At 47.2% G+C, this 27,541-nt stretch overlaps 1 protein-coding gene across 5 annotated transcripts in view; it reads right to left on the minus strand.

Annotated features, from left to right (window-relative positions):
* SRSF11 (serine and arginine rich splicing factor 11) overlaps window positions 1-16,568 on the minus strand; it is a 67,053-nt gene extending 50,485 nt beyond the window's left edge. For 3 of the 5 annotated variants that reach the window (XM_063939099.1, XM_063939100.1, XM_063939098.1), the window contains exons 1-3: window positions 16,243-16,568; window positions 10,666-10,799; window positions 5,401-5,510 (exon numbers count right to left, since the gene is read on the minus strand). In XM_063939099.1, the coding sequence (XP_063795169.1) occupies window positions 5,401-5,510; window positions 10,666-10,799; window positions 16,243-16,367 (369 nt within the window). In that variant the 5' untranslated portion in view covers window positions 16,368-16,568. Of the gene's footprint in view, window positions 1-5,400; window positions 5,511-5,839; window positions 7,184-10,665; window positions 10,800-16,242 lie in introns of those variants that run through there. The other 2 variants (XM_063939102.1, XM_063939101.1) reach the window with 2 other exon arrangements.
* Between the last annotated feature and the right edge of the window lie 10,973 nt (window positions 16,569-27,541).

Consider the following 27,541-nt stretch of genomic DNA (forward strand, 5'->3'; position numbering starts at 1 on the left):
CCATCCAGGCTGTACCTGTGATCGTCCCTCTGGAGCTAATGTCCAGTAGCCAAAGAAGCCAATCCATCCTGCACGCAGGTGAGTTCACTTCTTCTCCCCTAAGTCCCTCGTTGCAGTGATCCTGTTGCCAGCAGGACTCACTGTAAAATAAAAAACCTAAGCTAAACTTTTCTAAGCAGCTCTTTAGGAGAGCCACCTAGATTGCACCCTTCTCGGCCGGGCACAAAAACCTAACTGAGGCTTGGAGGAGGGTCATAGGGGGAGGAGCCAGTGCACACCACCTGATCCTAAAGCTTTACTTTTTGTGCCCTGTCTCCTGCGGAGCCGCTATCCCCCATGGTCCTTTCAGGAACCCCAGCATCCACTAGGACGATAGAGAAAAAACATTCACTAATGAGATCAATCCTAAATGAAAACAGTGACAGCAACAAAACAAGAACAGAAACAGAGGTAAAAGGAGGGGTTCAGTATGATTTACAGATGGTCATAATCCCAACAGCGATTGACCTACAATCAAAATACTGACACGGTCAAAATATCGACATTCATAATGACGACATGTTCAAAATGCTGAGTCAAAATACAGACATTTGAAATGCCGACATTTCAAAATACCAACATGGTTTTGTTTTTTTCAATGTCAACATAGGTAGACATGGACACCGTCTAAGTTTACCGCTGCGCTCGTCATGCTTCGGGCACGGTGCCTCGCTGCGCTCGGCGCACTAATATAGTCCCCTTCCAGGTCCACTGGAATGGTAAAATATGAACAAGTCTGTTTTTGGGCAAAAATTCCTTAAAAACACGTCCGCATTTCGACATGTCGGCATTTCAAATGACGGTACTCTATATCAGCATTCTGAACATGTCAGCATAATGAATGTCTGTATTTTGACTGTAGGTCAATGGCTGTCGGGATTACGACCATCGGTATTGTGTCAGTCTGTAAATCAACTGCTACCTAAACAGAGGGCATCTAGAGACCCCCACACGACTTGGGGAAAAAGGTTATATCATTCATTACAAGGGGAACACTAGACATAATGGACATCCCAAGTCTGTACTAAAGGAAAGGAAGGATTGCTCAGCAGAAGTTCTATGCCACATAACTCAGACAGCTCTCACCTATCTGGTGGCATTTCCAGAAAGTCCAGGAACAGCTTAAAAATGATCAAAGTAATCCACCTAGCAATGGTCTATAGTGACACCGACCAACCTCTCATCTGTCTTAGTGAAATCCTTCATTGCCCTGACAACGTTCATGGAGCCCTCCTCCTTTAAAGAGTTATGCTGGTCTAAGGCCAGGGTCATCATGGTCCTGATGGAGCTTAGAGACCACCTTGAGTGGAGACGTTTGGCTCTAAGGACAGTCTTCATGAAAGTCAAGGAACCTACAGAAAAGAGCCCCCAGCTCTGAAACCACTAGCTGTGGAAATAGCTAACAGAAGGACAGTTTTCCCATCTCAAACTTTAATTCCACTGAATCCAATGGTTCAAAAAGGAAACGGACGCAAGAAGCAGGATCTCATCCAGCTCCTTACCCCATTACACCAGGGAACGATTGGGGTTATGTATAGGGACAGCACATGCACAATTTCCAGCAAGAAGGCTGGCACTTCAAGTGAGAGAAACAAGGTTTGTAAAAAAACAAAATGGCTGAAACCTGGCACTTTAAAGAGCTGCGCTTTAAACTCCTTTCCAGACCACCCTGTAGGAATAGAAGTGGTCCCAGAAGAGGAAGCAGGAAACCCCTTAACTTCATTAGATCCTCCAAACTGTTATTCTTTCTTGAAACATGCTTTGCAGAGCCTTGACCATGGGCTGGGCCAATAGTCATAAAAAACAATTCTCTACCCATCATAGTTTCAATTAAAGCAGCCCGGGTAAGCTTTGGTGAAGGACCGTCTAGTCTTGGTGGCAGGATCATGCTGGGCCCTCTGCCATGCTGAGAATGTCTCCTTGGCACGTCCGGTGCTATCAGAATCTGTTGAACGTCTTTTCTCTTTACCTTTTTGAGTATCTGTGAAATCCTTGCGATTAGCGATAACATGGAGATCATATGGAAATTCTAAGGAACCAATATGGCTTCTAACAACCTCTGGATCCCTCATACTTGAGCAAAAGTGCTTGTCCACAATGTGCTGTAAGACTTAAGAATGGAGAGACCACTCTTTGGAGTGAAGGGTCCGTCTTCGGAGATACCTTAATTCCCAGTAAACTTCTCCTGAGATGAAACCTGCTGTGATAGATGGGCAGTCGTGCTTCGCCCAACACATGTTCCCATTGGTCTCTCCATGACCAGGGCACTCTTGGTACACCAGGGATTTATATAAGCTACTGCAATGGCATAGTCTGAATCGATCTGGAATGCCCTGCCTCAAAAACACAAAACTGCGTCTGCTGACCAGAGCGTTAAAGACCACTCTGGGATCCAACACAGCGGTACTATCCCTATGTAATTATGCTGAATCCACATTTCTGTTGCTCTAATCAACCTAGTATGTAGAGCGCTGACTTTATCTTGACACCGTATTCTACCCAAATTTATTATGTGCGTATTGACTATTTAGCGAATGCATTCTGTCTCTGTTCTCTCCTATTTTACTATGTGGAGTACTGATTATTTAGCTTCGGTATTATCTCACAGTATTCCCCACATCTCATTAGGACATTAACTACTCGATTCTGTTAGGGTACTCTCCATAATTTGATTTGAGTTAGCTACTGCATTTTTTATTTTGGAGTACTCTCCCTAATTCGTTAAGTGGGGTAAAGTTTAGTTAGCCAATGTATTCCGTCCCATAACGCCATCCATTTACTGCATGGTGAGTACTAGCTTTCTTTAGCGAACATATTCTGCCCCGATACTCTTGCCTTTTTCGCAGATGTATTCTCTTGCAGTATTTATGCTAAATACGATAGTCTATAGTTTCTGGATACTCTCCCGACCCAATCTGACAAAGCTAACGTTCATATGGATGTTCGGACCCAGATACCTTTTGCGTGGTTTGTGCAATGGATAACCAAGGTCCATGCTGGTCTCGTGGGGAGACACGGCCAAGATGTCCTACAGTGGTTAGTGTGCTCCGCTCCTGTTTTGCCCTCACCCCAGTTCATCCTCGGCTTTGTGGGTTATGGACATTACAAAAGAGGGTTATGTCTTGTACTTTTTTAGGTCCTCTTTTTGGAGCCCAGGCATTCTTTTCCATACCCTGGTCCTAGTGTCCACACCAGATCGGTTTCCATGTTTTTAATTTATTTATCGAGCAGGACAAATCTCTGGGAGGGTGATCACAGCCCCTCAAGTTTACGTTGGTAATAGTCTTATTCCAGTTCGGAGCTGCCCTTGGGGTTGGCCACAGGTTCAAGGGTATTTACTGAACGTCTGTAGTGGATAATAGCGATTTTGTACCTCGACAATCCTCGGCCTCCCCCTTCCTGACCCATCTGCAGTTTACAGCAGAAATGCCGGAAGCACATATCGGGTAATAGATGTTCACAGTCCACCCTCGTCCTTGGTAAACTACCTCGGCCAGGTCGCCCTCGCATCTACAGGACTGAACCAATAAGACTTCTGCCAGCCTGCAAAGGGACACAGGCTTTACGCTGGGTATAGGATAACTTAACTGGCTGGCTGAGGGCTGGGTATAGGAGTAAAGAGAGCCTCGGCTGCTGGGAAAGAAAACGTAACCATTTGGTGCCCGACTGAAATAATCAGAATAGTACACTGGGTACGGCCCAGCGATTCCAGCATAATTCAGCCCAGGCATTGGCTTCAGGGAATTCTGGATCAGCTAGCAACTCCTCCAGAAGAGTGAGCTCTCCACATGGAGGTCTTCAAAAAAACTTGTGGATAGGTTTGTTTGCCAGAGGTTGACATGAAGTCCTGAGCAAGGTAGAGAGGCTAGAACCAGCTATCCAAGGGTATTCCTATTGGATGCCATGATGTTCCCATGTATGTACCAGCTAGTATGTATTTTCCCTACACGACTCAGGTTCTCATGACAGCAATGACATGTTACTGCAGCACTTATATGGGGATCGTCGTACACTGACATTTTCAGCATGTTCCCAGTAATGACCGTCTGCTTCTAACAGAAGGTCTTCTAAGTCAGGGTTCATTTCAACACCAGGTAATGTCAAAATTCCATCTGGAACTGGGATAGAGTTATTTCTGTTCTGGAACCAGATCTAGGCTTGGAACGGGGAGAAAAGCTCTACCCTCCTGGATATTGTTAGAGCTCTGCAGTTCCTATATTTAGATAAACAGGTGGTCTGTTGGTCCTCTATGATGAACACAAGAGGGGATTGACAGTCACAAAACAAAAAATGTCAGTGGCCAGATGGATTACAGCTACCACAGGCCAAGCGTCATCTCGAAGAAGGCTCCAGTACACGATAACATTGCGATCTGCCCTACTACACTGGCAAGAGCCTCCTGGGCAGAGTAACAGAGAGTTAGTTGAACAGTTGTGCCAAGGTGCAACCTGTTCCTCTGTCCATGCATTGATAATATTTTACAGGCATCAGCTGAAAGTTTTGTGCACATTTACCTAGTAACAGTTTTGGAACTTTAAAAGAATGCGCAAACAGTATTAAAGTTTAGGCAGCGAGTTGGGGAGGGGGTTTAGGAACCTCTGGGGTGGGTTAGGCAGCAAGGAGGAGGGCGTACTGAGGAGTAGCATGCTTCACGAACCCCGTCGGGAATGCTTAAAAGCGGGATGCCGCGGTCCGTTTTCTGATAGCATGCATTTTAGCCCCAACCCCTCATAACTGGTGGAGGTGTTTAGAGAGAAGGAGACAAACTGCAACCAGGTTTTGCGGTTTACAGTAATGCTCACTCTGGCCAAAAGCACCATCTTCACACCAAGGTTAGAACGCCTCACAGAAGTTTCAGTTAAATGGATTTAATATTTCAAGTTTGGCTACTAGCTTTGCAACACTGGTGCATGCAGGGTTCCTGAAGTGCCTTGTAATCAGTAACACAGCATTACATTAATAACCTCAATTGAAACAGGTCAGACTCACTATTAGGCTGGTAGAGGGAATAACATTGGTTCAAGGGTATTTAGACACTATGGGGCAAATTTCATTAAGCACAAGGTTCCATTACTACAGTAGCAAAACCTTACTTGTTGCTTGCATCAATATGGAATGCAAGCAAAATAAGGGAGAATCTCCAGCACTGATAACCCACGTAGTATTATCCTATAAGGTCATGATGAAAACTAAACTCATCCTGTAACCTTCCAATTGCTGTGCAACTCCAAGTACTAGCAGAATCGGGGCGAGCATGCTGGGATTTGCAGTACTGCAGCAAATGGAGAGTCATACAGTACCAAGCTTGGCAGACAGACTAACAACATCAAGTATCTAAATTGTTGATCTGCGCGGACTCACCGAACTCAGTGGATTTGGAGTGGGCAGAAGTCCACCTCCCGGCAACAGACCAGTGACTGCATTGGCTGGGGCCATAAGGGTTAAAGCTTTGGCCTCATCGGGTATTATTCCTGTAGAAAAACACATCTGCATTAGACACACATTTTAGACAAAAACCAAGTAAAAACACACACAGAACAAATAATAAACTTCAAAGAAACATAAGAAAAATAAAACAATAGACACCCAGAAATGCTGTAACTGATCCAACACTGGAACTTGCTGACAGAACAAATTCTCGCTGCCTTATTCTAAGCTCTATACAGATTACCATTAAGTGAAAAGAAATGTGTCTTTTTCTCTCGCTCTCTACAAACGGTTAAAGAGTCTAGCGTAAAGGAAGATACTGCACAATACACACTACTTTTGTTTGGTGTTAACACTGCCGAGATTTCATCACCTGTACTCGATTTTTAATTCATGACTCAAACGTAAGCAAGCACAGTCGGTTCTCCGGGGGTGTGCTCTCAACTTTCAAAAGCTGTTTTATGAACAACGACTCGTGTCGGCTGCTTCACTATAAAGCACACAGAAAAATCAAGATACACAAGACAAAAAAAAAAGTTTTTATTTAGGAGTAATTCATAGGGAACAGTTCACTAGCTCTTTCAGCATACCTACCATACAATAGTGTAAGAGTTTGCTATGTGGTGTAAAGAGGAGGTCTGGGAGGTTTAGAAAGCCCGATAACATGTCCCGGCTGAGCTCAGGAGGCTCTTTCCTTACCTGATAAGATGCGCTAAGAGCACAGATTCTCGGCTTATTGGAGACGTGCCGCAATCTACTGCAGCCACGTATGTGTGTCTGTGGACCACTATCTACTACGCACAGTAAATGCAGCCACTCTGTTGGCGTAACCAATATGTAGCCAGTTCACCCCTCTAGGAACGACTATCTGATGCACTTATCCTAGTGAAGGAATAGGCTGCACGGCCAGGAATATTGGTTCGGCTAACATAATCACTGCCTCCACTGTGAGCGACTGGTTACACGTCAGGTAAAGCTAAACCAGGACTTCAGTGATGGGGGGGTGCTACGTTACGGTCAGGCAAAGGCTTTTACGGATTTAATCTGCCCATGTCCGGTAGCCCACCCCACCCCCAAATCAGAGAGTGTGAGCAAAGCAAAGAAATGGAAAACAAAATGTAACTAGAGAGTTTTCAAATACCAGTGATTTTGTCTTTGGTTAACAAAGTGCATGTCAGCATAAAACATACAACATGTACAGGGCACTTAAGAGAAACTGGACAAGCTGGAGAAGAAAACGGTTGAGTGGTATTTTCAGCAGGGCCTGGTATATAGTTCAGGCTGAACCAGGGAAAAGAACTGTAAAACACAACAACAAAAAAGAAAAACCACTGTTAAATAAAGGTCATGGTTCCTTCCACCTAAGCTGCGAGCTGTAGTACTTAAACAAATAGATATTACACTGCAGATAGCTGCTCTGAGGAGGTGGCTGGAGTACTGGTTGGCCTCTGTGTGTTTCACCATACAGATCTAGGGTACATAGTCTCCCGGGACAGTCATGCATTTGTCCAGAGACCAGCTAGGTCGCTCAGAATTACTCTAGGACTACATAAAAGGTCTTACTGGAGACAGCATCTACCATAACTCATGCACTGGATATACCAGTTAAGATAATGCAACAGCGTAAATTTGTTTATTTTTATTTTTTGTCAACAACGCACTTTTTGAAATATAAATAAATCAAACTAAAAATTAAAATAAAAAATAAAAAAACAGCTAAAATTAAAAAGCAATGAGAACCCTCACCAGGTATTTTTCATGCGTCATGGTTTATATTTTTACACTGCCGCTTTGTTAGAACCATGAAATACTGCGTGGATATGTTGAAATGAAAGAAAAAAAAGAAACAGACAAAAGAAACAAACATTAACCAGTACACCTGAAAACCTGCCAAGCTTCTAATTTATGGAAAATAGACTTAGTGATGAATCTATTCAATCCCCCCCATCACCTCCCACTTTAAAATCACACTGCAAATTACCCCGAGAACAGGAAGGGTAGCACTTCCCTCTTTGTCTTTCCTTTATTGATAAGGAAAATATAGGCAGGGTTGTGCAAAGAGCAGTGATGTGCTGTGCGTCTATGGGAAGGTATGGGTGGCTCTGTCCTGCAGCACCCGTTCTCGCACATTAAATAAAATAGACAATGCGTCACTACTTTCCCCTCAAATACTGCTGCAGAGCCGATACTAGACTGTATACAGCGGTCTTCCCAACAGCAAGGTCAACGAGAAGGACCCAATTGGCGTAAAACATACCCCACCTTGGTTTTTAGAATACGATGCATAAGCAAAACCAACTGAATAAATGTCGCTCATCACTAAAGCATCAGTACTGGAGAAGATAGAGCGTATGCGCTTTTAGTAATGTACTTTCCAAACCTCAGCCCCCCTTTGTGTAACTTTATCCTGGCTCACAGACACCATCACGTTATAGTAATAGACTAGTTTTAATTTACATCAAGCAGCTGATCAGTAACAAAAGATCCTTCCTACGAGCTATTTTCAGTGACACGGAGATAAAACAAGCAAATCGTATAATAATAATAATAATAATACAGGCCAAGATCCCCTCACTCGCAGCTTTACTACTACAGTATCTGGTGGTAGGGGGAAAGAACTGGAGGCAGGTATAAATAGAAAGACTATTTTTTAATTGCATGGCATGCCAACCGTGCCCCCACCTTCTCCCCCTCCAGTGAAGCTATACCTATAACCCGTCTACTGAAAACACATTTACCGTAATGGGCTGGATTATGTAACAGCAGATGTGTCTTCTGGTTTACCAGCCGAGTGTCTATTAAAAACATATTTTGGCCCAAATGTAACAATCCGCAATTTGCAGGCACGTAGGTGATATTGGGAACATAGCAGCTAGATTTACAGCAGCCACTAGTAATAAGACAAAACCAAATTGATTTTGCATTAAAGAACTGCTGCTTTAAATCTAGCAGCTATGTGGCAGAATTTGCGCCGTGTGTGCAAATTACGGGCCATTATATGTGGGGTGCCACTTGTATTCCCAACACACATTTCTCCGTCATATTCCAAAAGCCTTGTCATTCCATGAATGTTAACAATATGGAAAAGAATATTTAACAAGAATGTCTTTTCCTTTCACATTTAATTGTTGCCAAATAAAGTGTCAGACAAAATGAAACATGTAAGGGGGCAATTTGAAAGGAGAGAAACTATGAAACAATCAAGTGCATGACATGTTACAGGGTTGAAAACAGACAGTTAGGAGCTGGTTGGTACTTTATCTCTCTCCAAACTTTGATAAATCTCCCCCAAAGTACTTTGCAACTCCTGGAGAACAGAAGTAGGAATAGGGTGGCGTTGGTTATGGTCTTTCTGGTCTACTCACAAGCCTTCAGGTGGTAAAACATAGCACCAAATACCCCCCATTCAATTCTGGACAGGACAAACAAGTTACTTCACTTGAAATTCTTTTTATTCCCTTATATCCAGGACCTATATAATAATGCATCAATACACACATAGGAGTTGTTTAATATTCCCCTGTAAGCACGTTTGGGAAGAGAAACCTTTGGCCGGAGAAATACAGACATGTAGTGAATGTGTCACCCATACGTTAACTGGGGACAGAACAACGTAGGTATCGTGCCAAACAGGGGGGCAGATGTATTAACCTGGAGAAGGCATGAGGAACCAGTGATAAGTGCAAGGTGAAAGACACCAGCCAATCAGCTCCAATATGTAAATTAACAGTTAGGATCTGATTGGCTGGTTCCTTTATCACCTTACATTTATCACTGGTTTATCATTTCTTTATGCCTTCTCCAGGTTAATACATCTGCCCTAAAGTGTCTATGGCCACAACGGGCAAATGATTAGGTGTGCAGCACAAACAGTTTCATTTCCTTACTAAGGTGTCCATTTACCAAGTCTTGGGAGGAGATGACGTGGACGGAGTTAAAGTACCAGCCAATCAGCTCCTAACGGTCATATTTTAAACCCAGTCTGAAACATGACAGTTGGCTGGTACTTCATCTCCGTCCAGGTCATCTCCATCCAAGGCTTAATAAGTAGACCTTTAAGCTTCTAACCTTTACTCCTGCTATGTCAATATAGTCCAAAGCTGGCTTTCTGCATGTTTGCTATTTACACCCCCAAGTGATGTTATTCTACCACCATTTCACGATAAGATATAGCTTAAATATAAGCCATTACCCATATTACAGATGAAATCACCCCTGGCATGGTTCAAGATCTGCGAATGGCAGGCAGCAATGGGTGGAGAACGTCTACTCTCTAACAGCCAGCTGTAGGCCACTGGCCGATTCTCCCTAAGAAAACCTGTATAGTACGACACTAGGTGTAAGCGCTTCACCTTATTTATAGGAGCAGTTAGAGAAAGCTGGTGGTCTGGAGAATAACAAAATTGCTCATATTATTCCCATATAAACTAAACAGGATTAATTGTGGTAAAAATTTTAAAAAAAGTTAACTTAGTTCTAGTTCAGTTGCAGCTCGGGCAACGGAGGGAAATGAGTGTAGAACCCTGTCCCCCATTACTAAACACAGAAACTTAGAGAGAACAGGCGCAGTTTTACAAATTCATAAAGCCATTGAGTCGTTAGCGAGTAGTTACACCACGTATAACACTTGGGGGGCGCGAGTGCCGGCTGGCGTCTACTTAATGTCTAGAATCCCCTGAAGCAGAAGAGGACCCCAGTTCTTTCTGCCATCAGGAAGAGCTTTGCAAATGCCTTCTCCACTACAAAAATCACACACACAAATAACAGAGAAGAGAGTTCATTATTTGGCAAATACTGTGAGGAACAGAACGATGCAAACTTGAGAGGGAGAGAAGAAGCTGTAAATACCCTTCTGGCCATCCAGCACCGTTAGGACTTACAGGCACACCGCATTTGATCCGTGGTACACAGTGATGCTAAGAATAATAGATTTGGAACAGGAAAAGCGATGATTCGGAATTGATTGAAACGTATAATATAAAGAAACAGCGAGTGTGGATGCTCTTCCCGGATAATAGGGAATTAGGCATTGGAGGATAAAGGAGCTGTCCGTGGCTACAATAAAACACTCAGAGTATACCAGGGATCTCAGGCAGAACAAGCAATTGAAGCATGCAGACTGTGCTCACTTATACTGTAACAGACACCCTCTACCCCACTTTTCGTGTAGTCATGTGCGGAACCAAGCAGAGTACCAACCTTCTGCGTAGGGAATCACGATCAACGCTCTGTCCACGAACACGGTGTTAGTCAGGTGCTGCGCCACCACGGTGGAGTCTGGATCATGGAACTTTACAAAACAGACACGAGATGTTACGGGCAAAGGAGAATCACTAAAAAAAGGAAAAGGAGAAACCCATGTGAAAACCATGAATATTCCGGCAATAGACACTTTCATTCTGGGGGGAGCTAAAAAATAAAAACACTGGAGTATTTGTTATGAATACAGCATCACAAATTAGGTGTCCATTTACTTACACATCGGAGTGTGGTGCAATACTCACCTTTGGCCACCGATTTGCACCTTTTTACAAAAAGAGGCAATAGGTGAGGATAAGCACCCACAGCAAGAAGTCCCTCCAGTAGCAATTGAAAGCAATGGTGGCAGACTTTGCCGCAAATGGTAAATGGACACCTTAATTATACAGTCTTACGAGAAATTTTCAGTAAACGTTATAAACTTTATATGATCTGCACAAAGTCACTTCTGTTCGATCACACCTAATATTCAGGGAGGTGCCTAATAGTGGCAACAAAGCACACGCAGAGTTCTCAATATCAGGAAATGATCACGAGTGTCCTCAAAGAGAGTATCCCCAAGCGAAGGCTGGATCGTTTCTGAGCCTGCCACAAATCAGGCAGCAACCTGCCAACTATTGCCCGAGACTTTTGATCACAATAGCAGGGCTTGAAAACAATCGAATGCCAGGCAACCAAACCAATCCAATTTGGTCATCCCCATGTAGATGAAGTGGCCTCATACTTTGAGTTATAGGACAGGCCCATGTGTGGTTAGGTTAATAGTTTTAGATGTTGTCATCCCGACCTCCGTGAGCACTTTATTGTACAAGATTTTTAATAGGATCTCTGACCTTAAACACTGCACAGCACAGAAAACACCCCATGGTATTCCTGTGGACTCTCTATGGACCATGAATCCAAACAATTTTACATTTCTTTAACCTTCGAATTGGTCAAGCACAGCTGCGTGCATCACAAAACCAAACAGGATATGAGCTAAACAGAAACCTTACTTTGTGCGGTACTAATACAGTACAATCTCTGTTTAAAGCTTCTTCAGTGCACAACAGGTTGTGCAACCACACAAAAGGTACTGCAACACCGACCAGACAGATCAAACATCACTGGAATCCACGTCCAATCTCTGCCAGGGCCTTGAACACACAGGCGCTGGCATTAAAGCATATTTTGAAAGCCTATTAACACATTGGCACGGATCAAAAAATAATAATTGTAAGCAAAGAGACACACAAACACATCCCGGCAACTTCCACATAGCTCACACTGGCTGCAAATGTTAATGCTCCAAACGAATATAATGGAGTTTTATGGAAACTCCCAGTAAATACACAGAAATCTATGCTGCAAAGAGGCTCTGAGAACAGGAGTCTGAAGACAGTACAAGATGAAATTCTCCATCCTTAACCAAAAGGTGATAGGAATGAGCCCTAATTCCGTATTGCATCATCTCAGCTAAAACAAATGTAGCAGCAAACTGTAATTGTAACATCTTCATTTGCTCATAATGCTCCCAATTCATGTGCGCAAATACAATTACGATTCTCTAGGTTATGGACCTGCTGATGTCAGCAAGTGCTGCTACCGCCCAGGAATGTAAATAGATGCCCACCAAAGCCATTGTAAACTCAATCGCAATTACGGAGAATATCGAAGATAAGGGTTGGTCTATGGCAAAACAGACTGCATACAGTGGTCGCAACTCAGACACTATGGGGCCAATTTATTTTGTTTTTCCTCACGGCTAACACCAGGGGGCGTACAACTGAGCAATTCAATTGTTGCTTTGTTTAGATGCCCAGTAGCCGCGGGGCTGGCATTTTTTATTGCAGCCTCCTGCGGTGCAAGAAAAAATGTTTGGAAACTCAGCACTTTGGAAGCCCAAAGCAGGGAGTTTAAGGTGCACACACACTAGGACGATATTGTGCCATTTGGCACGATATCGACGCATCGGGACAACGTATCGCGAGTAAGTGGACATCGTGTGTGGCCCACTTACGATTGCGATCTGTGCACATTCCCGGGGGTCGTAAGCAGGGTTTTCAGATCTCATCTGCAGCAGATCTGGCCCGGTCGCTTGCGATGATGTGCTTGAACGTCATTGGTACATCGTTAGCGAGGTGACCTGGACTCACAATAATATCGTGAGTCCAGGAGCTGCAAAGGAGTGGAAGGGGTATTGCATGCCACGGGTTTAGCAGTGTTAGGTGGCTTAATCCGGTCTGTTTGGGCGTGGTATGCGCCATGTGCATGGGCGCCCAAACACAATTGAATAAAGATGTGTTTGGGGGTCTAAAAAGTTCTGTTTAGACAAAATTTTTAGACGACCAAAACAATTGAATCAGCCCCAATTGTTTTGGGTGTCTAGTTTTTCTGTCTAAACGCCCAAACAATTGTCACAATTTGATAGTTGTTTGGGCGCACATGCATATTGCGCATGGTCTGTATCCCAGAGTGTGATAGAAGCACCAGAGCACAAAGCAACACCCTAGGCAGGAAAGAGGAACTGCATGGGTTGTGACAGGGTGCTAGAATGAACACTAGAAAATGACACATTAGGTATATAGATACGAGAAGCAGAGGTGCACCGTTCTCTTGAAAATAATCGCAAAACTATTTTCGGGAGGCGATTCAACCGTTTGACCCTGCGGCTGCCACTAGATGATGCCTGATGGAGCAATTGAATAGTCGCTCCATTCAGGCGTGAATAGCTGTGTGTGTAGTGGGGGGACAAGAACATTTCAGCTTACCCTCTCCTAAGATAATGAGCTGAAATGTGCAGACAGTGTCCAGTTTGGCCACCCATATGCAACTTTTAGTCGAGTTCAGCTGCTGCTTTTGGGTGTGTCAGACGTAATGGGCGCCCAATCGGAGCAATAAATGAATTGCACTGATGGACGCCCCAAAAAACTATTTAATCACCCCTCTAGAACAATAAAACATAAGATCATTTAAAAAAATGCTATTAAAAGAAACCCCTCTGAGCAGATGCTTACTTGACTCGGATTTGTGCTCGCATCTCAGGGGGTTGCAAGCAGAAATCTGCAAAAAGTGAAGTCTTGGGGCAATCAACTGAATCTCCCCCTTAACATCGAAGGTTATTACCATTTAACCAACACATAGCAATAATACAAAGAAATCCCTGGGTAACAGTCAGCCTTTATACAATACTCACAATGGGATACGCTGGCACTATGCAAACTTAATATAAAGTTGCCCAGAGGTACACTCTTAATTTCAAAATGTTAAAGTTTATTTAAGATTGTACACAGTTTACCACTTTATATGGAGATATCTGCCAAAGTAATACTATTTGGCTAAATACCCATATATAATCACTTTCCAGCACAACGGCAAAGGACTGAAAGCTCACTACCGTCCTGCCTTGAGAACTACAAATTTCCATTTAACAGTAAGTGGTTTTCAAGTCATCTCCGATTTATTTTGAGTTCTGTTTCCCAAACGTAACTGGCATGACACAGAAAAATTATAAGGTGCCAATCATACAAAAGTACAGAATCAAACACTAATTATCACACTAATCATTATTCATTAGACCAGAGGTTCTCAAACTCGGTCCTCAGGTGCCCACACAGTGCATGTTTTGCAGGTAACCCAGCAGGTGCACAGGTGTATTAATTACTCACTGGCACATTTTAAAAGGTCCACAGGTGGAGCTAATTATTTAACATGCGATTCTGTGAGGAGACCTGCAAAACATGCCCTGTGTGGGCCCCCGAGGACCGAGTTTGAGAACCTCTGCATTAGACCTTTACAAAAATTAATGTACTCTATAAAATGGTTTGAATTACAATAATAAAAATAATAAAAAAAGCCTATGGAGACTGCTCTGCATTACTGTTACAAAACTGCTCCATAATATGTGCACAAACCCTGCGGATTACAGGTTGTAAGAGCAGTGACGCAGTTCGCTGATCCGACCAGGAAAACAACCCTCAGCACAAGTTAACCCACAGAAAAGGCTGCGAGGCTCCAGGAAACAGTGACATCTGCTGATCTGCACAGAAAACATCCAAACCAGCCGTCATCTGGCTTATCTAAAAATACTAGAATATTGTTACTATGCCGAAAGCTACTTCCAGATCATACACTCTGATATTTGCTGCAGATAAACCCAAATACACACAGAACAAAGAGTCTATTGTGTTATTTTCTCTCCAGAACGAAAAGCTTACAGGAAACGACACATTGTACAATGTTGAAGCGCTGCAAAATAGATCCCCTCTCTGCTCACTACGCAAGGCCCACCCGGGACAACATCTCTAAGATAACGCGTCAGATAACGTTAGCGCGGGCGGTACAGCCCCAGCCGCACTCTGTGCAAGCGCGCACGTGAGGTAAATAGATTCCCGGAACTAGGAGAAAAAACATATGCTAGCCTGCCCTGCACAGTGGCGCCCGTAACAAAAAAAACAAGTTGCTACAAAAAAAAAATATTAAAAACACCCACTAAACCTAAATAACCTTTACACATTGTCAGCCAAACAGATCATAAAGCGGCATCTGCAGAAACAAAGATTAATTCTACTTATAAACCCCGCAAATCTGGAGGGGACTAGAAAAGCCCAAACCAGATGGATCTGTTATTCTATGTGCTATGCCGACGTAAAGCTGGACTGCCACCCGGGAAAATAATCACCCACCATAGTGCCCCCAAGCCACATGCTGGGAAGGGGGGGACCTTACATTTTATTTACCAGGTGGTAGGACGGCTTAATATAAAAGCAAAATTCAAATTATATATATATATATATATATATAAATAATTATTTCAGGTCATTAACGTTTCGGGGTCGCAAACCCCGTCCTCAGAATGAACACAGCAGAATGCTGTGTTCATTCTGAGGACGGGGTTTGCGACCCCGAAACGTTAATGACCTGAAATAAATTTTTTCACTTCTTCAAGTGCTCTGAGTGCCGTTTTCGTCTGGATCAGTATTGCATTGCTTTAACTGGCACCGGAGCAAGCTGTTGTATGGGATTTGAGTGCCGGCCGTCTCTGGAAGTATATATATATATTTTACACATATATACATACCCATATATATTTTCACTATAGTAAAATCATCTAAAACTGGTCTCATCGCTGCAGTTGTCCAGCAGTTGGGTTGCTAGCCACCCCAATGTAGCTGGGCAAGGCAGGCTGGGACTTGTAGTACCACACCAGCAAATCTCCTAGCCACCCCGGTCTATTTAGGCAAAGCAGGCTGGGACTTGGTAGTACCACAACAGCAAATCTCCTAGCCATCCCAGTGCAGCTGGGCAAGGCAGGCTGGGATTTGTAGTACCACAACAGCAAATCTCCCAGCCATCCTCCTCTAACCAACGTATATCCCGATTTTTTTTAATGTTTTTTAACCACTCCATTGTGAGACTGAGGGCACAAGACACGCACACCCGAATGAGGGTGATCACCATGGCCGCTCCGGGAACGCCCGCGTGCCCCTCCCCCCCCAACCAACACCCGCCACCCACACCCCCCCTCGGGTGACTTACTCGGGCGGGAAGAGCCGAAGCTCGTCGATCTTGCCCAGGAACCCGAAGAGGGTTATCATCTGCTCGGAGCTGGCGCTGGGGGACACGTTCGTCACCTGGATCACGTCGGTGCTGCTGGAAGTCATTGTCCGGGCCTCCTGCTCTAACACATTAAATACGGAGAGAGAAAAGAGTAACACACAGGATTAGTAATGTGGCTGCGAGTCAGGGCCCCGGGCGGGAGGAGAGCGGCCGGTTACAGCGAGGACGACGAGCCGGGAGCCGCCGCCATGAAACAACCACACAGGAACCTGACTGGGCCGCAGTATCCCACAATGCACGGCGGCCGCGCCTGCGCACTGACAGACTCCCCCCGGCCCCCTCCCTCCCGGCGCACAGCGACCCCTGGCGGCGGCACTGCGGCATGTGCTGATAGTGTGCTCGCCCGCCTGGGGGGACTTTGTGGAGGCTGCAGGTGGGGGGCGCTGTATTTCTGCGGGTGTGGTTGAAAAGGTCGACGTGAACAAGGTTGACACGACCAAAGGTCGACACATGAAAATGTCGACACGAGTATTTTATACTAATCACCGTTACTGGGGGGGGGGGAGCGGCAATGTATCAGTCACTTTCTGGTATAAAGAGTTCTCAATCTCCTATGAATCATTGACATTCAGTCGTTTATATAATAAGTCACATTACTGGAATTGCCGATCTGAACCTGTTAAGGTGGGAACACGCTAGGCGATGTGCTCGATGAGCGACGCCGCCTAGTGTTTCCCCGGGGACGATATGCTATCCCGCCGCTCGGGATACCGAAGGTGAGTATACCAATATCGGCATCCCGAGCAGTGGAATGCTGGCAGGGGGGGGCAAGCACAACGAAGCTGCGCTGTGGGCTTGGTGACGATTATCTTTCTATGGGTGTCGTGGACAACCATGGAGGGGGAATCACCTACCTCGCCGGTATACTGGCGGTCAACATGACTTTTTCAAATGTTTTAATTTTTTGAACTTTTTCATGCTTTACGATTCACGTGGACTACAATTGGGAACGGTAATCTGTGCCAAGCGTAGCGGCAGCAGAGAGAGGCACCTTGCCCGAAGGATGGCGAGCCATGCGAGGAGACACGGTGCACTAATTGGGGTTCCTTGGTCACTGTACGGAGTAAACGACACCAAAAAATAGGATTTTAATACCTACCGGTAAGTCCTTTTCTCTTAGCTGGGGACACTTCAAGAACCATGGGGTATAGACGGGATCCGCAGGAGACATGGGCACTTTAAGACTTTAAAAGGGGTGTGAACTGGCTCCTCCCTCTATGCCCCTCCTCCAGACTCCAGTTATAGGAACTGTGCCCAGGGAGACGGACATTTCGAGGAAAAAGGATTTATTTTGATTTAAACTAAGGTGAGATACATACCAGCTCACACCTCAAGCATGCCGTACAACATGGCATTTAACCCAACGCATGCAGCGGCATGAATATGACAGCAACAGGCTGACTATAAATGCAACACAACCTGTGTGTATCCATAACCAATAACTGCAGATACAGTACGCACTGGGACGGGCGCCCAGCATCCTCTACGGACTAAGAGAAAAGGATTTACCGGTAGGTATTAAAAACCTATTTTCTCATATGTCATAGAGGATGCTGGGGACACTTCAAGAACCATGGGGTTTATACCAAAGCTCAAGAACGGGCAGGAGAGTGCGGATGACTCTGCAGCACCGATTGACCAAACAAGAGGTCCTCCTTAGCCAGGGTATCAAACTTGTAAAACTTTGCAAAAGTGTTAGAACCCGACCAAGCAGCTGCTCGGCAAAGCTGTAATGCCGAGACCCTCCTGGCAGCCGCCCAGGATGAGCCCACCTTTCTGGTAGAATGGGCCTTCACCGATTTCGGTAACGGCAATCCAGCCATAGAATGAGCTTGCTGAATCGTATTACAGATCCAGCGTGCAATAGTCTGCTTGGAAGCAGGAGCCCCAATCTTGTTGGGATCATACAGGACAAACAGAGCCTCCGTTTTCCTAATCTGAGCCGTTCTGGCTACATAAATTTTCAAAGCTCTGACCACATCTAGAGACTTCGATTCCGCTAAGGCTTCAGTAGCCACTGGCACCACAATAGGTTGGTTCATGTGAAACGATGACACCACTTTCGGCAGAAATTGCTGACGAGTTCTCAACTCTGCTCTATCTTCATGGAAGATCAAATAGGGGCTCTTGTGAGACAAAGCCGCTAATTCAGACACCCGCCTTGCAGAGGCCAAGGCCAACAGCATGATCACTTTCCAAGTGACGAATTTCAACTCTACCTTACGTAAAGGTTCAAACCAATGAGATTGCAGGAACTGCAACACCACGTTAAGATCCCATGGTGCCACCGGGGGCACAAAGGGAGGTTGGATGTGCAGCACGCCTTTCACAAAAGTCTGAACTTCCGGAAGGGAGGCCAATTCTTTTTGAAAGAAAATTGACAAGGCCGCAATTTGTACTTTAATTGAGCCTAATTTTAAGCCCGCATCCACAACTGCTTGCAGAAAATGGAGAAAACGGCCCAGCTGAAATTCTTCCGTAGGAGCCTTCTTGGATTCACACCAAGACACATATTTTCTCCAAATACGGTGATAATGTTTTGCCATTACTTCTTTTCTAGCCTGAAGAAGTGTGGGAATGACTTCACTGGGAATACCCTTTTCGGGCTAGGATCCAGTGTTCAACCTCCAAGCCGTCAAACAAAGCCGCGGTAAGTCTTGGTACACGCACGGCCCCTGCTGTAACAGATCCTCTCGTAGAGGAAGAGGCCAGGGATCTCCTATGAGCAATTCCTGAAGATCTGGATACCAGGCCCTCCTTGGCCAGTCTGGAACAATGAGGATTGCATGAACCCTTGTTCTTCTTATGATCTTTATCACTTTTAGAATGATTGGAATCAGAGGGAACACATATACCGACTGAAACACCCACGGTGTCACTAGGGGGTCCACCGCTATTGCTTGAGGGTCCCTCGACCTGGAACAATATCTCGGAAGTTTCTTGTTGAGGCGAGACGCCATCATGTCTATTTGAGGAATTCCCCAACGACTTGTCACTTCTGCAAAGACCTCTTGATGAAGACCCCACTCTCCTGGATGGAGATCGTGTCTGCTGAGGAAGTCTGCTTCCCAGTTGTCCACACCTGGAATGAAGACCGCTGACAGAGCGCTTACATGTCTTTCCGCCCACTTTTGTGGCCTCTGCCATTGCCGCTCTGCTCTTCGTTACGCCCTGGCGGTTTATGTATGCCACTGCTGTTATGTTGTCCAACTGAATCAGGACAAGCAGATCGCGAAGAAGACGTTCCGCTTGTAGAAGGCCGTTGTAAATGGCCCTTAATTCCAGAATGTTTATGTGTAGACAAGCTTCCTGGCTTGACCATTTTCCCTGGAAATTTTCCCCCTGTGTGACTGCACCCCTGCCTCAGAGACTCGCATCTGTGGTCACCAGGATCCAGTCCTGGATCCCGAACCTGCGTCCCTCTAGGAGGTGAGAGCTGTGCAGCCACCACAGTAGTGAGATTCTGGTCTTGGAAGACAGGATTATCTGTCGATGCATGTGCAGATGGGACCCGGACCACTTGCCCAACAGGTCCCACTGAAACACTCTGGCATGGAATCTGCCAAACTGAATGGCCTCGTAGGCCGCCACCATCTTCCCCAGCAACCGAGTGCATTGATGAATCGACACTCTTGCTGGTTTCAGAATCTGTTTGACTAGGTTTGGAATTTCTAGAGCCTTTTCCACTGGAAGAAAAACTCTCTATAATTCCGTGTCCAGAATCATACCCAAGAACGACAGACGTGTCGTCGGAACCAACTGCGATTTTGTCAAGTTTAGGAGCCAACCACGTTGTTGCAGAATTGTCAAGGAGAGCGTAATGTTCTGCAGTAATTGTTCCTTGGACCTCGCTTTTATCAGGAGATCGTCCAAGTACAGGATAATTGTGACGCCTTGCTTGCGCAGGAGAATCATCATTTCCGCCATTACTTTGGTGAAAATTCTCGGAGCCGTGGACAGACCAAACGGCAACGTCTGAAACTGATAATGGCAATCCTGCACTGCAAACCTCAGGTAAGCCTGACGTGGTGGAAAAATGGGAACATGCAAATAGGCATCCTTTATGTCTACTGACACCATAAAATCCCCCTCCTCCAGACTGGATATCACTGCCCGGAGAGATTCCATCTTGAATTTGAATTTCCGTAGGTAGAAATTGAGGGATTTGAAGTTCAGGATCGGTCTGACTGAGCCGCCTGGCTTCGGGACCACGAACAGGCTAGAATAGAAGCCTTCTCCCTATTGCGACAAAGGAACCCTGACAATGACTTGATTTTGACACAATTTCCGTATTGCTTCGCATTCCACCTCCCTGGCCGAATGAGAAGCTGGTAAGGCCGATTTGAAAAATCAGTGAGGGGGAACGTCTTGAAACTCTAGCTTGTACCACTGGGACACTATTTCCAAAACCCATGGGTCTAGGGCCGAACGAGCCCAGAACTGACTGAAGAGTTTGAGACGTGCCCCCACCGGTGCGGACTCCCGCAGAGGAGCCCCAGCGTCATGCGGTGGATTTGGCAGAAGCCGGAGAGGACTTCTGCTCTTGGGAACTTGCCACAGCCGGTGACCTCTTTCCCTTTCCTCTTCCTCTAGAAGCAAGGAAGGAAGACCCTCGCCCTTTTTTTAATTTATTGGGCCGAAAGGACTGCATCTGATAGTGGTGCGGTTTCTTTTGTTGTGCAGGAACATAAGGTAAAAAGGATGATTTACCCGCGGTAGCCGTAGATACCAGGTCAGCGAGGCCATCACAAATCAAGACACCACCTTTATACGGCAGAGACTCCATCGCCTTCTTAGAGTCAGCATTCCATTGATGAATCCACAATGCTCTCCTAGCTGAGACTGCCATGGCATTGGCCCAGGGCCGGATTAACAATGGGGCTAATGGAGCTGCAGCTCCAGGCCCACTTTCAAAATAGGCCCACAGCAACTACATACTGCTGTGCAGCTGTAAACAGGAAAATAAACTTCCTGCTACAACAGCTTGCAAGTGACGTTGCGGTCTGTCTGGTGCGCACAGGTGCAGTGCAGAGCCACCCCGCCAGCACCCCTAATTACTGCCGGCTGCAGGGTAGGAGGATCCAGGGGCACTAGGACCCAGCACTGCTCGGCTGCTGCCGGCATCTCCGCAGTGTAGATGAGGGGAGGAGTGGGAGGGGACTGGGCAGGTCTTACCATTACACCGCGGACGCATATCATAACGGCACAACGGTGCGAAGTGCGCCGAGCAGCTTGGACTACCACCCCAGCCTACCAGGAAGCCCATGGTGCATTCCAGGCTCTGGCGGCTCACGCGGTGCTCTGTTCTTTGTTCAGCCGCGGCTCCCTCTAGATGCCGGGTGGGCGGGCGCGGCTGTGCAGTAATTGGCGGCCGCAGAAGGCCGGGTGTCCGCTGTTGCTCTCAACGGTGCAAGTAGAATCCCCGGAGCTCCCTATTATACAGGAGCCGCCATCTGCAAGTGACAGCAGGTACTATAATATACAGTGCTGCAATATGTAGCTGCGGCAGCACAAGTGAAAGCACCAGGCTCATGCAATTCCCTCCCCCACCTAACCAGACTAATGCCTTTTCCTCCCCCCGTCACCAGGATAAACCCCCACCTCCCCACACCAGGCTAATAATCCCCCTTCACCCCCTGTCACCAGATTTACCCACCCCCTCACCAGCAATATCCCCCCCCCCCTCCCCACACCAGGCTAATCACCCCTACCCCTGTCACCAGGATAAACCCCACAACTCCCCACACAAGGCTAATCACCCTCCTCCCCCTGTCACCAGGCTAATTCATCCCCCCTTCCCCCTGTCACCAGGCTAATGGGCCCCCTCCATCCCAACACCAGGCTAATCCCCCCTACCCCTGTCACCAGGATAAACCCCTGTCTTCCCATACCAGGCTAATCACCCCCTCCCCAGGCTAATCTATCTTCCTTTCCTTCCCTTCACCAGGCTAATAATCCTTCTCCTCCCCTGACTCATTATACTACTACCGACTGTGGGCCCCTTCACAGCGGCGCTCTGTTCTTCCCCATTTTTTCCTCCCCTCTTAATAAAATAATTATTGTAATATAATAATCTAAGCACTGAGATTTTTCTATTTCAAACTCACACACACACACACACACACACACATACACACACACACACACACACACACACACACACACACACACACGTATGTGTGTATATATATACAGAGAGAGAGAGTTGGATGGCTGCAAGGCCACAACTACGTGTGTGCCGAGTGTGCGCTGCCCACAGCGCATGGGCACTACAGGCGCAACCGGCACACTCTCTCTCCTCCTCTCCCCTCCGCTGCCTCCTCCCACGTACTCCTGCATCCAGTACACGGTGGCCTGTGGCCCTTTCTAGCAGCTAAGCTGTTGCCTGGATGATATGCAGAGCTCCGGAGCTCTGCCTTGAACTTGGCGGCGGCACACACGTAACTGCAGGAGCCGGAAGAAGCGCAGGAGCGACCAAGGCAGTGCGGGGTGAGTCGTGGGGGTGGGTTTGAGGTTACAAATGGCATACATTAACGCACACTTGGCTCAGCAGCTCCACACTGACTGATGTCACTCACTGTACACTACACCCCAGTCTCTCTGCTCCCCTCACTCAGTCACCCACCCTCACTCTCTCTGCTCCCTACACCCACTCTCTCTGCTCCCTACACCCACCTGCTCTGCTCCCCTCACTCACCCTCACTGCTCCCTACACCCACTCTCTCTGCTCCCTACACCCACTCTCTCTGCTTCCCTCACTCACTGCTCCCTACACTAACCCTCACTTCTCCCTACACCCACTTATTCTGCTCCCCTCACTCACCCTCACTGCTCCCTACACCCACTTGATCTGCTCCCCTCACTCACTGCTCCCTACACTCACCCTCACTGATCCCTACACCCACCCTCTCTGCTCCCCTCACTCACCCTCACTGCTCCCTACACTCACCCTCACTGCTCCCTACACTCACCCCCACTGCTCCCTACACCCACTCTCTCTGCTCCCCTCACTCACCCTCACTGCTCCCTACACCCACCCTCACTGATCCCGACACCCACTCTCTCTGCACCCTACACTCACACTCACTGCTCCCCACACCCACTCTCTCTGCTTCACTCACTCACCCTCACTGCTCCCTACACCCACTCTCTCTGCTCCCCTCATTCATCCTCACTGCTCCCTACACCCACTCTCTCTGCTTCGCTCACCCACCCTCACTGCTCCCTACACCCACTCTCTCTGCTCCCCTCATTCATCCTCACTGCTCCCTACACCCACTCTCTCTGCTTCGCTCACCCACCCTCACTGATCCCTACACCCACTTGATCTGCTCCCCTCACTCACTGCTCCCTACACTCACCCTCACTGATCCCTACACCCACCCTCTCTGCTCCCCTCACTCACCCTCACTGCTCCCTACACTCACCCTCACTGCTCCCTACACTCACCCCCACTGCTCCCTACACCCACTCTCTCTGCTCCCCTCACTCACCCTCACTGCTCCCTACACCCACCCTCACTGATCCCGACACCCACTCTCTCTGCACCCTACACTCACACTCACTGCTCCCCACACCCACTCTCTCTGCTTCACTCACTCACCCTCACTGCTCCCTACACCCACTCTCTCTGCTCCCCTCATTCATCCTCACTGCTCCCTACACCCACTCTCTCTGCTTCGCTCACCCACCCTCACTGATCCCTACACCCACTCTCTCTGCTCCCTACACTCACCCTCACTGCTCCCCACACCCACTCTCTGCTTCACTCACTCATCATCACTGCTCCCTACACCCACTCTCTCTGATTCGCTCACTCACCCTCACTGCTCCCTACATCCACTCTCTGCTTAGCCCACTCACCCTCACTGTTCCCTACATTCACCCTCACTGCTTCCTACACCCACTCTCTCTGCTCCCATCACTCACTGATCCCTACACCCGTCCTCACTTTTCCCTACACTCAACCTTACTCACTGCTCTCAACAACGACCAGGGCCGTAACTAGGGGTGTACAGATGGTGCTTTGCCCAGAGAGCATTTGCCCTGTGGGGGCACCATCTATAGACACCCCAACTTGCCACCTATTCCCTCATATGGTCCGCTGACTGATGCTGCTTTCACTCCCACTTCCCTGAGTGCTCTGTGTGCATTAGAGCATCGGATGTCTAGCGCCTCAGCCCAAAGCTCTCTCTCTCAGGGAGGAAGCAGCACCAGCCTCTTCCCAATCAGATTGCAGCATCGGCAAGAATAACGGCTGGCTGCAGAAGTTCCTCTCTCTCCCTTTGCATGACGGACGTCGGAGGAGGGAGAGCTGCTACTGCTACAGAGCGCGATACCTCAGGATTCCTCTCCCTAGTATGCTCCACCCCCTCCGTCTCCAGTAGTTTCTGAGGAGGGACTGGAGTACAGGAGCCGTTCCTCAGAAGAAGAAATGTAAGTAGCAGCTTAGCTGCCAACCACATTATACAGCATGATGCAAATGCCCACTGTACAGCCTCAGATAGTAGTTATGAATTTCTTTTGAGCATTTGTTGAACAACTTAAGGGTCCTACACACCCTGCGATGTGCCGCCGAGGTGCCCGACAGGCGACTTCGCCCGTCATCCGGCTCCATAGCAGTGCATGCTAATATGGACGAGATTGTCCACATTGGCATGCATGTATAAGCGACACAGCACCAGCGATTAACGAGCGCGGGGCCGCGCATCGTTCATCGTTGGTGCCTACACACTGCACAATATGAACGAGTTCTCGTTCATTATTGCGGCGGCACACAATAGGCCCTTCATGAATTTCAGCTCCAGGCCCATGAAGACCTTAATCTGGCACTGCATTGGCCCTTGATCCCAAAAGGCCAATATCCCTCGCAGCTTCCTTTAGATATGCTGCAGCGTCCCTGATATAACCCAGCGTCAAAAGAATGCTATCCCTATCCAGGGTATCTATCTCAGATGACAAGTTATCTGCCCATTTCTCTAACGTCCTAGTGGATGCTGGGGACTCCGTCAGGACCATGGGGATAGCGGGCTCCGCAGGAGACAGGGCACATCTAAAAAAACTTTTAGGTCACATGGTGCGTACTGGCTCCTCCCCCTATGACCCTCCTCCAAGCCTCATTTAGGTTTTTGTGCCCGTCCGAGAGGGTGCAATCTAGGTGGCTCTCTTAAAGAGCTGTTTAGAAAAGTTTTTTTTTAGGTTTCAATCTCAGTGATTCCTGCTGGCAACAGGATCACTGCATCGAGGGACTTAGGGGAGAGATTTCCAACTCACCTGCGTGCAGGATGGATTGGAGTCTTAGGCTACTGGACACTTAGCTCCAGAGGGAGTCGGAACACAGGTCAGCCTGGGGTTCGTCCCGGAGCCGCGCCGCCGATCCCCCTTACAGACGCTGAAGAGACGGCAGAACGGAGGTCCGGAAAACAGGCGGCAGAAGACTCCACAGTCTTCATGAAGGTAGCGCACAGCACTGCAGCTGTGCGCCATTGTTGTCACACGGCTCACTGACTCAGTCACGGAGGGTGCAGGGCGCTGCTGGGGGCGCCCTGGGCAGCAATATAATTACCTTTAGTGGCAAAAGAAATACATCACATATACCCATTAAGGCTATATGTATGTATTTTGACCCAGGCCAGTTTCTTAAAAACCGGGAGAAAAATCCCGCCGAAAAAGGGGCGGAGCTTATTCTCCTCAGCACTCAGCGCCATTTTCCTGCTCAGCTCCGCTGGTGAGGAAGGCTCCCAGGACTCTCCCCTGCACTGCACTACAGAAACAGGGTAACAAAGAGAAGGGGGGCATAAATTGGCGATATTTATATATTAAGAGCGCATATATAGTAAACAACACCTTCTAGGGTTGTTTTTATACATTTATAGCGCTTTTGGTGTGTGCTGGCAAACTCTCCCTCTGTCTCCCCAAAGGGCTAAGGGGTCCTGTCTTTGATTAGAGCATTCCCTGTGTGGCTGCTGTGTGTCGGTACGTGTGTGTCGACATGTATGAGGACGATGTTGGTGTGGAGGCAGAGCAATTGCCGATGATGGTAATGTCACCCCCTAGGGAGTCGACACCGGAATGGATGGCTTTAGTTATGGAATTACGTGATAATGTCAGCACACTGCAAAAGTCAGTTGACGAAATAAGACGCCCGGCAAACCAGTTAGTACCGGTTCAGGCGTCTCAGACACCGTCAGGGGCTGTAAAACGTCCTTTACCTCAGTCAGTCGACACGGGTACCGACACAGATGAATCTAGTGTCGACGGTGAAGAAACAAACGTATTTTCCAATAGGGCCACACGTTATATGATCACGGCAATGAAGGAGGCGTTACAGATCTCTGATACTGCTGGTACCTCAAAAAGGGGTATTATGTGGGGGGTAAAAAAACTACCTGTATTTTTCCCAGAATCAGAGGAATTGAATGATGTGTGTGATGAAGCGTGGGTTACCCCCGATAGAAAATTGCTAATTTCAAAGAAGTTGTTGGCATTATACCCTTTCCCACCAGAGGTTAGGGCGCGCTGGGAAACACCCCCTAAGGTGGATAAGGCGCTCACACGTTTATCAAAGCAAGTGGCGTTGCCGTCTCCTGATACGGCCGCCCTCAAGGATCCAGCAGATAGGAGGCTGGAAACTACACTGAAGAGTATATACACACATACTGGTGTTATACTGCGACCGGCAATAGCCTCAGCCTGGATGTGCAGTGCTGGGGTAGTGTGGTTGGATTCTCTGACTGAAAATATTGAGACCCTGGATAGGGACAGTATTTTATTGACTCTAGAGCAATTAAAGGATGCTTTTCTTTATATGCGAGATGCTCAGAGGGATGTTTGTACTCTAGCATCAAGAGTAAGCGCGATGTCCATATCTGCCAGAAGAAGTTTATGGACGCGACAGTGGTCAGGTGATGCGGATTCCAAGAGGCATATGGAAGTATTGCCATATAAAGGAGAGGAATTGTTTGGGGTCGGTCTTTCGGACCTGGTGACCACGGCAACTGCCGGCAAATCCACCTTTTTACCTCAGACCCCTTCACAACAGAAAAAGACACCGTCTTTTCAGCCGCAGTCCTTTCGCTCCTATAAAAAGCGACCAAAAGGACAGTCTTATCTGCCGAGAGGCAGAGGAAAGGGTAAGAAAGGGCAGCACGCAGCCCCTGCCCAGGAACAGAAGCCCGCCCCGGCTTCTACAAAGCCATCAGCATGACGCTGGGGCTTT

This window comes from Pseudophryne corroboree, chromosome 9, assembly GCF_028390025.1.
Source record: "Pseudophryne corroboree isolate aPseCor3 chromosome 9, aPseCor3.hap2, whole genome shotgun sequence".
NCBI classification, from domain to species: Eukaryota; Metazoa; Chordata; class Amphibia; order Anura; family Myobatrachidae; genus Pseudophryne; species Pseudophryne corroboree.